General features: G+C 55.5%; 1 protein-coding gene across 1 annotated transcript; it reads left to right on the top strand.

Moving 5' to 3' along the window:
* Window positions 1-3,338: 3,338 nt before the first annotated feature.
* DUS3L (dihydrouridine synthase 3 like) lies at window positions 3,339-11,244 on the top strand. The gene is made up of 13 exons (XM_075723653.1): window positions 3,339-3,373; window positions 4,680-5,007; window positions 5,518-6,102; window positions 6,764-6,805; window positions 6,904-7,056; window positions 7,150-7,266; window positions 7,631-7,696; window positions 7,783-7,893; window positions 8,037-8,133; window positions 8,683-8,758; window positions 9,073-9,261; window positions 9,350-9,478; window positions 11,130-11,244. Exons 1-13 carry the CDS (start codon window positions 3,339-3,341, stop codon window positions 11,200-11,202), a joined length of 2,001 nt encoding a protein of 666 aa, XP_075579768.1. The 3' UTR covers window positions 11,203-11,244.
* The last annotated feature ends 287 nt before the right edge of the window (window positions 11,245-11,531 follow it).

The raw sequence follows: 11,531 nt of genomic DNA, 5'->3' as shown, positions 1-11,531 counted from the left end.
CAACAGACATGAGGAATGGATTTCGCTTTGACCAGAAGATGGATAGGACCCGATGGTTCACTTCCAGCTCTAGCTACCCTGCCCATACATCAGCAGCAAATCTCACACCTGCCTTCTGTGGCATTTGCCCATTTACACAATTAACCAGCAAAGGTTGTCAAAATGTTACTGCACTGCTATGAAAGGCATCCAAACAAATGTGACCAGCCCATATTTCTATCCCCGCTCTCACCCCGCTGCAGCTGTGGAGGTGACCTCCTGGGGCTGCTACAGAACCTCATTTTTCAGCTAACGCCTGGGTGTAGTAGCCAGAACCAGGGGCTTGACACATCCGACTTTTGTGCGGGAGCCCGTGGAAGGGGTATTTTCATTAATACGTGTGTCTTGTTTAACTTGGACGTTGAAGTAGCTGAACTTCTTCTGACTTAGTTCTCCCTGTATATATATCACACTTTCCTGTAATCAGCCTTTCCTTTTTTCCTGACTTGGCCTGTCCCAGTGAGTTCTTGGGTATTGATTTTCTTCAAAGCCGCTTTAGTGCTGCTGAAGGATGTTGAAGTGACAGCTCTGGCAACCCAAGCACTATACTCACCCACAAAAGCCGTCCGGCTCAGGCAGCCGCAATGCAGGCTTCACAGCTCCTCACTCCCCCGGCCCCGCTTCCAACCTCAGTATGACCTGATTACAGCAAGGGGTGAAAAAACTGAAGCAGCCGACAACAGCAGCACCTCTCCGTACCCAGCAGAGATTCCCCTGACTTCCTTCGTGTACATCCTCCAGCAACCGCGGGTGAACATCCAGCTGCGTGCGGCTGAGCCCCCATCGCATCGGGCAGGGGCGGCTGCGCAGATGCAGGGCACGCACGCCGCGGCTGGCGCCGATTCGGTGCCCAAGAGGCTGTGGCAGAGCTGACAATCCCAGGGGCTTCGTGCTCTACTCCCAGACCCTTCGCCAGGGTCTGTCGGGAAGCTTGCCCGAGGCTCAGCCTCATAAAACTGCCGAGCCGGTGCCCTGAGAAGGGATTAGATGCGAAAGTCTGTGACCTCAGCCGAGTACAGCGAGTCAAAAGCACTCTGACTTCAGGCTTATTGCCCCACAAAAACATCAGTGAAATCATTTCATTAATCCCCAGGGCCTCATTTCCTTCCTTCCCTCAGCCAAGCTGAAGCTTAAAATAGTATTTTGCATTCCTCATATTTCACTCCAAAACTAATTAATACCCAATCAGCCACAAGCTCTTCTCACAGCAGCCTGGCTTGATCATGCAACCTGCCCACCCTTGGCAAGAGCAAAAGCACCCTACCAGGCTCCCAGCTCCTCCCAACAGACATTTCTGCTGGAGCATCTGGAGAGAACTGCACTAAGGCAGCAGAAAACAGGAAAACAGTGAAATTAAAGCCCCACGTGCAGTCTTACCTCTGTCCCACGTGCACACACAACTCTTACGTGCCCATAAACAAACTCACGCTGCGGTAATTCCCCGACCCGCAAGCACGGCTGCTCTTCACCAGCTTCTAGCAGCCCCTAAAGGCAAAACCCACAAGTTACCTTCTGCCTCTTCTTGTGGGTACCTGCGCTACAACGCAGGGCTGAAACCGCACTCCAGCCTGCTTTCCTGGGCTCATGGAAACAAAGAGGCAATTTTTTATTCGGCTAGAAGGGCCTGGCAAAGCCCTCCGATCCAGTGCAGGGCGGGGGACAGGAAAGAAAATGGAGCATGGGTCTGTCTTCATTTGGACTTCACAGCTATTTCTCACCCTCTAGGTAGCCCAGGCCAAGCATGAGTCAATCGACAAGGCTGTGCAGATGATGGAGCGTAACTGCAAAGGAAGGGACACGAGCCTAAGCTGGAAAGGAAGCCTCATCCAGGAGAGCTCCGAACACGTTACCCCATGAGACACCAAGTCCCCTCGCTACACGATCTTTCTTGGTCGAGGCCCACACGCACCAGGCATGGGCTCCGAGGATCAATGGCTGACTCTGGTGTGCAGGGAACATGGACCAGGAAAGGCTGCAGTGAGTGTCCCAAACACATGGAGAAGACGTGGCAGCTACAGAGGAGGGAAGAGAGGTCAGCGTGTGCTGTCTCACACCAAACACCCCACGCTTCACATGTCAGTTTGTTTTTCAGCCTGAACTTCCACCCACGGACCAAATGCAAGGGCAGACGTTGCGCTCCAGCCAGCCCCACGTGCACCAGCCCTCGCTCGCCGCGTTAGCAGGACAGCCTCCTTAACGCAACTATCAGGAATGCGTGGCAGGACCTCAGATCTGGAGTTAGCTTTGCGTTGGCTACAGCCCATGTCAGAGGACAACCCCAGTCCCCAGAGACAAGGCGGCCTTGTCTCGTGGCCCCTCCATCCGTCCTGTAGCCTGTCCACAGCAGGACGGCACGCAGCCTGCCGTGCGAAGCACGGAGCAGTTCTTTCCGTGGGCCATCAGCGGTGGAAAGATGAAGCCCTCCCGCGCCTCAGCTGGGTTGAGCTTGAAAATGTTTCCAAAGGGTAATATGGAAAATCCTGTTGCCGGAGCAGCCGCAACAAAATTCTGCCCGTGGGACAACTCCAAGGCAGATTTACGACTCTGTGCAACGGGAGATGGCTCACCCCCTCGGTTTAGCCCGAGCACCTAGCAACCAGCCTTGCATTTACTGCTTCTGTAGAAACCCCAAACATACAAAAAACCCCACACCAAGTGCCCTGCACCTCTGCAGAGAGCTCCGTCTTCTCCATCTGACAGCTATGAAGAGGCAGAAGAGCCAAACCCTGTCCCCAAAATCACAGAACCCCTCAGAACTCATGAGGCCAAGGCCCACGGGTGTTTTTCTCCTGTCCCCCAAGCCATGACAAGCCCCGCTCCCGCTGGAGAGCAAGGCTGGTGTTAATCCCTGCTAATCCCGGACCCCTCACAGGATGCCAGCCAGGAGGTGCCCCAAATTAAGAGAGAAGCCCTGAAGAGCCACAGGAAGGGGGGACACCTCTCCCGGGGCAGGGGAGCCACACCAGCCTCTTCTCCCTGCTCGGGCAGCCCCTCGGCCTGCCCTGAGCCCAGGTGCTCCCCGGGGCAGCGGGACTGCCTGCCCCGAGAGTCCCCCCCAGCAGACCCAGAGCCTCCTACAGACCGACAGACGGACACACACGGCCCTCAGCGGCGCTGCGGCCCCTCACAGGGCCCGGCCGGGCGCCCGGCTCCGCCGAGCGCAGCCCACCCCCCTCAGCCCGCCCCGCCCGCCGCTGTGAGGCGGCCTGGCCGCCGCCGGGCCCTTTATAGCCGCCCGCCAGACCACGCCCCCGTCACGTGGTCCCGCCCCGCCGCGCGTCATCACCGCGTGCGGCAGCATGGCGGCGGCAGGGGCGGCGCCGGTCCGCGCCCGGTGAGTGCGGGCCCAAGGCTGCCCCGCCCCTCCCGTCCCCCCGGTAGGTGCCCGGCCCCGCCATAATCCCTCCCGGTAGGTGCCCGGTCCCCCATAACCCCCCCCCTCCCGTAGGTGCCCGGCCGCGCCATAAGCACCCCCGGTGCGTGCCCGGTCCCGCTATAACCCCCCCCGGTACGTGCCCGGTCCTGCCATAACCCCCCCGTAGCTGCCCGGCCCCGAAGTAACCCCCCCCCAGTACATGCCCGGTCCCCCATAACCTCCCCCGTAGGTGCCCATCCCCGCCATAAGCACCCCCGGTACGTGCCCGGTCCCGCTATAACCCCCCCGGTACGTGCCCGGTCCCGCCGGAACCCCCCCCCGTACGTGCCCGGTCCTGCCATAAGCACCCCCGGTACGTGCCCGGTCCCGCTATAACCCCCCCGGTACGTGCCCGGTCCCGCCGGAACCCCCCCCCGTACGTGCCCGGTCCTGCCATAAGCACCCCCGGTCCGTGCCCGCTCCCGCTATAACCCCCCCGGTAGGTGCCCGATCCCGCCGGAACCCCCCCCAGTACGTGCCCGGTCCTGCCATAACCCCCCCGTAGGTGCCCGCCCCGCCATAAGCACCCCCGGTAGATGCCCGGTCCCGCTATAACCCCCCCGGTAGATGCCCGGTCCTGCCATAACCCCCCCGTAGGTGCCCGCCCCGCCATAAGCACCCCCGGTAGATGCCCGGTCCCGCTATAACCCCCCCGGTAGATGCCCGGTCCCGCTATAACCCCCCCGGTAGATGCCCGGTCCTGCCATAACCCCCCTGTAGGTGCCCGCCCCGCCATAAGCACCCCCGGTAGATGCCCGGTCCCGCTATAACCCCCCCGGTAGATGCCCGGTCCTGCCATAACCCCCCCGTAGGTGCCCGCCCCGCCATAAGCACCCCCGGTAGATGCCCGGTCCCGCTATAACCCCCCCGTAGGTGCCCGGTCCTGCCATAACCCCCCCGTAGGTGCCCGCCCCGCCATAAGCACCCCCGGTAGATGCCCGGTCCCGCTATAACCCCCCCGGAGGTGCCCGGTCCTGCCATAACCCCCCCGTAGGTGCCCGCCCCGCCATAAGCACCCCCGGTAGATGCCCGGTCCCGCTATAACCCCCCCGTAGGTGCCCGGTCCTGCCATAACCCCCCCGTAGGTGCCCACCCTGCCATAAGCACCCCTGGTAGATGCCCAGCCCGGCCGTGCCCCCGGCAGCCCCCTCCCCGCCCGCAGCCCCCTCTCCCCGGGCACCCCGCTCCCCGCGTCGCTGGGGTCACACGGGTGCCATCCCGGCAGGTTCCTCACCTCCAAGGAGCAGTTCCATGCCTACCTGCGGGCCAGGGGCGAGCCCGGGGGCCAGGCGGGCGCCGAGGGTGAGGAGGAGGGCGAGGAGAAGAAGAAGGAGGAGGAGGAGGAGGAGGAGGCCGGCAGCTGCCAGAGCGAACCCCCCGCCAAACGGGTGAGGTTGGAGGAGCTCGGTCAGGATGGGGAATGCCGAGAGGATGCTGGAGCAGCGGAGAAGGAGCCGGCGGAGCGGAAGCGGGCCCGGGGGCAGAACAAGAGCAGGCCGTGTATGAAACCCAACCACTACGAGCAGAGCAGGCTGTGCCCGTCGGTAACGCAGGTAGGGTGCGGGGGCCCTGCTCTGCACTGCTCCAGGGCGGAGAATTTGGGACCCCGCTGGGCCCTTCCTGCTCAAGGGCTGCATTTATTTTTAAGCCTAGGAAAGCACGTTGAAGATGGAGCCGCACCAGGGCAAACTCCTGGCAGGGAGAGCGTAGCAGGGGCTGTGCTGGCAAAACCACCTCCGTTGGCTGGCTGGGGGAGGGTGAAGTGGGATGAGCCGAGCAGGACAAGCAAAGCGTTGGCTTCCCTGAAGCCGATAGTGCTAAACTGTCCCCTCAAGTGGGTCTGTCACTGCCCTTCTGTGGCACGTTCCAGCAGTCAGCTTCCTGGGAGCGTTTCATGGGGCGCCCGATGTCACTCGGGGAGCGATGGGTGCTCAGAGCAGTTCTGGGTCCTCTCTGGGCCGGGGCAGACCCAGGCTCACCTCGCTTGTGCTGGAAGGTACCGGCGTGCCCGGGCAGGCGAGCGGGGAGGGCAGAGGTTTTAACCTTTTCTTTATTGTTTTAAGGGCTGTGCAGAGAAGTGCTACTTCGGCCCACGGTGCCGCTTCCTTCATGACGTCGGCGAGTACATGGCCGTGAAGCCGGCCGACCTGGGACCCAGCTGCGTGCTCTTCAAAACCTTTGGCAAGTGCATTTACGGCGTCACCTGTCGCTTTGCCCAGGCCCACCTTGGGGACGGCTACCGGAATGTCGTCAACACGGACCTGGCCAAGCAGTGGGAAGGGAAGTCGCTGGTGAGGAACAACCTCTCCAAAGACCTCCAGCACCAGCTGCGCAAGAGGAAGTTTATCTTCAAGAAGGCTGACGAGTACCTCCGTGGTCTGGCCAAGTCCCACCGCAATGGCGGGAAGGGAGGCAAAGCCATGGGGCACTCTACGGAGGAGCAAGAGGTGTCTAACTGCATGGCACCCCAGGAGGGTCTGGGAGACAGCCCCGAATGTCCTGTGCTACCGGAGCAGGGAGAAGATCCCAAACCAGAGGCCTTGCAGAGTCCCGGCCCCACAGGTGGCGAGGAGGCTTCCTCCATCAAAACAGTGGGCCCGGTGACAGATGAAGATATTATAAAGCTGCGATCATGTGAGAAGAGGAAGGTGAGAGTTTGGTCGAGGGCTGCTGTCTCTCGTGTACCTGTCAAGGGGTTAAGATTGTGCCTGGGAAGACAGGAGAGACCTCTTAGCTGGGTGAGGAGCAGGCAGAGGACAGAGCTGCCTGGGGACCACATTGCTGTTGAGAGGGGAAGGATGGAGGAAGGTGAGCTCTGGGGCTGTGGTGGTGTCCTTGGAGGGGTGAGAACCAAGAGAAGCTGCAGCCCCTTGCACGTGAAGGAGAGCAGGGGCTGAGTTGTCAGTCAGGGTGGATACGATCCGCAAGGAGAGCCGAGGCTGGGGCTGGTTGGTTTGTGTGTACTGCACGGTGCTCTCCTGGGGTGAGACCGTTCCCTTCTTCCTCTCCTCCTCGTCACCTCCGTCCTTGCACCCGTTCGCCAGTCTTGCATCCCTCTGTATCTGTAACTGCTTTGAGTTTTCTCCAAGCCAAGCAGTGAAAACAAATTGAGCAGATCAAGTTTCTGGTTCTTTTATTCAAATGATATGTTCTCTTGGAATGGTTGAGGTTCTCGAACAAAACCAGTGATTTCCTGGGTTTCCCACTGAGTTTTACCCAAGGCAAATGATAAAATTGGTAACTGGAATATCTTCCTGTTTAACCACTGCTGCTCTGCTAACATGCTCCTCCATCCTTGTTGTTTTCCAGTTGGAAATCCAAGGCAAGCTCTACTTGGCTCCACTGACCACGGTAGGTAGATAATTCTCTCCTTTTGTCAAAATTTCCCATTGCCACATTTGGAACAGAGCAAATCTCCTGACAAACTGTCTCTCTGCTGTCTCTCTCAGTGCGGTAACCTCCCTTTCCGAAGGATATGCAAGCGCTTCGGGGCAGACGTCACCTGTGGAGAGATGGCTGTGTGCACAAACCTGCTTCAGGGCCAGTCCTCCGAGTGGGCTCTCCTCAAACGGCATCATACCGAAGATATTTTTGGGGTGCAGGTGAGTGCTATCTTGATAACCAAACAAATGATAACTCAGTTTTGAGGAGAAAAGCTGCTTCTTAAACTCATGCAACCTGTCCCCCTTTGGTAGCTGGAGGGAGCGTTTCCGGACACGATGACCAAATGTGCAGAGCTCCTGAACCAGACAATTGAAGTGGACTTTGTAGACATCAATGTTGGGTGTCCCATTGACCTGGTCTACAGGAAGGTAAGAAGACGTTCTGCAGCATGTTTTGCTTCCTTCAATAGATGCTTGTCTTTTGCCTCATTCGCCGCTACCTGATCTGCTCCTGCCAGTCTGATCCAGAGCTCCCAGCTCATTTATGGGCACTAGACCTCAGCAAGAAGGCAAATAAACTGTTCAAAGAGCAGGGAATGGTTAGCAGGGAATGGTTAGCTGTCTCTGCCTGGCAGAAGTTGGGAGGGAAAAGGGCTGCGTTTTTTTTGTTGTTGTTGTTGAAGACTCCCCTTTCTCCAAGTCTTGAGATACTCCAAGTCTTACCTGCGTTCCCTGCTGTTGAGCAGCTCCAAGGAGGCAGAAAGCCTTGACTGTGCAACATTTTGTTCCCCAGGGAGGAGGCTGTGCTCTGATGACTCGGTCCAACAAGTTTGAACAGATTGTCCGGGGGATGAACTCGGTGAGTCGGAGCACTGCCAGCAGCGGGAGATGAGCTGACGGAGCCGACTCCTGCCTCAGCCGGGCCTCACTCTCCCATTTCTGCAGGTGCTGGACGTCCCACTGACTGTGAAGATACGGACGGGGGTGCAAGAAAAGATTAACGTGGCTCATAAAATAATCCCCAAGATCCGGGAGTGGGGAGCATCCATGGTCACGGTACAGGGATGCTTGCTGTGGCGTGAGATTGTTGGCTGGTGTCTGGGGAACTCTGCTTGCACGTCAGCTTCCTCCAGCGCTCCTGTTCTGCCCTACCTTCTCTGTGGCATTCGGTGAGGTCTCACTGTGACTTTCTTCCCCAGCTTCACGGCCGATCCAGGGAACAGCGGTACACAAGGGGTGCTGACTGGGACTACATAGCAGAATGTGCTAAAATAGCAAGCCCCATGCCTCTTTTTGGTAGGTGTTTCTGTTTTGCCATGTGGACTGAAAGTGCTGCATGTTTGATTTGAAATAGCTTTAAAAAAGAAAAAAACCCATGCTCCCAAGGGCATTTAGCCTGGGGGAAAGGTTGGGGTATCCCTACTGCTGCGGAGTGAGCTACCAGCAGCTCTTGTGCAGCCGAGATCTGCCTGTGTGCTTGGGGCCAGGCGTGACGAGCACTGAGCGGAGTAGGAGGCAAAGGGACAGGCAGGACACAAACCACCTCTTTTTTAGCAGGTGCTTTCTCCCTTGGGCACTGTGGCACAGACAGTCCCAGCTAAGCCTTCAGAGTAGGAGTTGGGAGTGGAGAAGAAGAGAGAAGGCGGCTCTCCTTTTCCTTGTCAGGGGAACATTAATCAGAAATAGCCCTGGGAGTCTCTAAACAGGAGCCCCAGAGCTTCTTTGGACAATCTGGCTCTTGGATCCTGTGTCCATTTTGAATTTTATCCCATGCCTGGATTAACTCATTTTGACTTGCCCTCATGTATCACTTTGACCTCTGGCTTCTCCCTTCCTTCTGGACAGGAAACGGTGATATTTTGTCTTATGAAGATGCTAATCGAGCCATGCAGATGGGCGTTTCAGGAATTATGATTGCAAGGCAAGTACCTGTGTTTCCTCTTTGCTTCTGAGCTCTATTGGTGCAAGAGTAAAAAAGGATTAAAAAAAAAAAAAACAAACCAACCCTAAACAAACCCAAAACACGAGAAGTTTCCTCCTGGTGAAACTATTCTTTGAAAGTTGGTAAAATCAGTTTGCATTTGTGGGAACTTACATCAGCTTCCTGCTGAAATTGGGAAAAAAAAAAAAAGCATCATTGGCTGGCAAATAAGTGCTGGGAGGTCTCTTAAATTAGTTGGCATATTCAGAAGCATCAGTCATGGGAATAACAATGCACATTCTTTTTGGCTACAGAGGGGCACTCATCAAACCGTGGCTTTTCACTGAAATTAAGGAACAGAGACACTGGGATATCTCCTCCAACGAGAGATTTGATATCCTCAAAGACTTCACCAACTATGGCCTTGAGCACTGGGGGTCAGATACTCAGGGAGTGGAGAAGACCAGGAAGTTCCTGCTGGAATGGCTCTCGTTCCTGTGCAGGTAATTCTCCCCTGCTGAGAGGATCTTTAGCGCAGCAAGCCTGCACCGTTTGAGCAATAGCACGGCGTGCCGTTACATTTCATTGCAGGTACATTCCAGTTGGCTTATTAGAATACCTACCTCAGAAAATTAACGAGCGGCCACCTTACTACATGGGGAGAGACTATCTGGAGACGCTGATGGCGAGCCAAAATGTGGACGATTGGATTAAAATAAGGTAATAAAGCATTGAATTTCATTTAAATTGCTAGGAAGAGACATCGCAGAGCCCCACAAAGTCACTGCGTCTGCATGCATCCTCCAAAGGTGGGGTGATGACTCTTTCCCAGCAGTTTAAGAGGTTGTAAGAAAGCAGCAAGGGTTAACCAGTGCTTTACTTTGAGGTTTTAACTGAGCTTGAAGTTGCCATAAGGAACACTCTCACTCCCTGTATCTGCTTCAGCAGGTCATCCAGCACTCACTGCAAATCTAGAATAGCTGACCTCTCTCATGACATGCTGTTCATCCCAGGACAGTCGTAGGAACCAACAGAGTGCAACGATGGGATGTCTCAGGCTTTCAACGTCAGATCCCTCCGTGCTCTGCCCGGACAGTCCCGCCCTGCCAGGTCCATACAGACGCCAAGCAGGAAGGCAGGCCCCATCCCCAAGTTAGGAGACCTGAGTGTTTTCCCCATTTTTTGTTATCTGATTTCTGAGTTCATGCAAAGTGCAGGAAACTGCTTTCCCCCACATCTACGAGTCCTCAGGCACTGCCTTGAAATGACTTTGCAAGCTCAAAGCCAGCTAAAATGAGAGCTGGGGCAGCCAGCTGCTAGTTCCCATCTCATGGAAACAGAGATTAGCAAAAATAGAGCACAGCTACAGCCTTCCCTGGTTTTGCTAATCCTCATCCCTTTTGTTAGTACTGGGAACAGCTGCCTAAAACCACGTTACAAGTACATCAAGTTTTGATCAGAATTTCTAAATGCCATTTTTCAAGCAGAACCTGCCCGCATTAGGCTGCACAAAGCTTTGTAACCTGTGGTCTTTACAGTGCCGTGTAATAGACACTTATGGCTATAAGAACTCAACATTTCGAAGTAATTTAGGTTTATTCATTAAAGCGCATTTTAAGGAGACACTAACCAGAAGCAGGGTTCTGCAGACTCCATTTCTGCTTTTGTGCTGTAGATTCAGGCTCTTGCTGTGCGATTCTGTGCCCTGCTGGGATGCTCTCTCTGATATGTCTTATGGAAAGTTTTAGTGATGCTGTATGGAACCAGCATCCAGGAAATAAGTTAAGCCTCCTTGACTATAAAGAAAATTACTCTGCACTGAAAATACAATGTGCGTTCCAAAGTGTGAAATAGTTGAAGTCTTAAGCTAGGATAAATCTGATTGCAATAGAACTGGCTTACATCGGGTTAGGATCTGACCTTAATACTTTTTGGCACTAACAGCGTTTTGGCTCTGCACAAGCACAGCAAGAGGTAGGGAGGAGCTTTTTCAGAGGCTCATGTTGGTTTTAGGCATGTCATTGCTGGCAGTGAGGCTGGTATTCAGGTCACCAAACTTAGGAACCCATTTTGGCATCGACTCCCAGTGACTCCCCAGCAAGAAGGACATTGCCCTTAGCTGGAGGCTGCGTCTCTCCAGTACTGTGCTTCAGGGTTAAAGCTCAGCACCAGAGGTGGTTTTGTGCAGCAGCCCTAAATTTTTGGGAGGGTAGAGGCTTGGTTTGACACATCTGACTGCAGTCACCATCGCTGTAGAGCCACCGGGCCATGCAACAGCTGGGTACCTGTGGTTCTGTTGTACTGAACTCAAACCTCTCCTTGGTTTTTTTTTTTTTTGTTTTGGTTTTGTTCTTTTCTTTCTTTCTTCCAGTGAGCTGCTTCTGGGACCCGTACCTACCAGCTTCACCTTCCTGCCTAAACACAAGGCAAATTCCTACAGATAGGGCCGACGAGGCCCTTTCCCATGGCATCGATTCAAGAGAAGGCGTTAGGACGGTGTGCGTCGAGGAGCAGGGCTGCTCAGCTGCGCTCCAAAGTGAAATAAAGTTTTATGTTTTTAGAAGCATGGTCGCCTTCACACCCCCAGCATCGGTCCCTGCTACAAGTTGCTCAGCAGATGGCCGTGCAGTCTTGCAGCCAGAGGTGCCTCACTAACAGAGCAATCTGTTTAATCAACAGGATACAGGCCAGGGGAGATCTTCGGCCTCCAGTTCACGGCAGGAGTTGTCCCCGCTCCCCCAGGCCACACACTGTTCACATAGTGGGAGCGAGA

This window comes from Pelecanus crispus, chromosome 20 (assembly GCF_030463565.1).
Source record: "Pelecanus crispus isolate bPelCri1 chromosome 20, bPelCri1.pri, whole genome shotgun sequence".
Lineage (NCBI taxonomy): Eukaryota > Metazoa > Chordata > Aves > Pelecaniformes > Pelecanidae > Pelecanus > Pelecanus crispus.
Note: the sequence above shows the minus strand (reverse complement) of the source record. Positions and strands in the feature narration are given on the sequence as shown.

What these genes read in the sequence shown, in the direction of transcription:
- DUS3L (XM_075723653.1), top strand. Translation starts at nt 3,339, where the DNA reads ATGGCGGCGGCAGGGGCGGCGCCGGTCCGCGCCCG. An exon ending in TTGTCCGGGGGATGAACTCG is followed by an intron (nt 7,697 to 7,782) that starts GTGAGTCGGAGC and finishes CCATTTCTGCAG; the next exon opens with GTGCTGGACGTCCCACTGAC. An exon ending in GGGGAGCATCCATGGTCACG is followed by an intron (nt 7,894 to 8,036) that starts GTACAGGGATGC and finishes TTTCTTCCCCAG; the next exon opens with CTTCACGGCCGATCCAGGGA.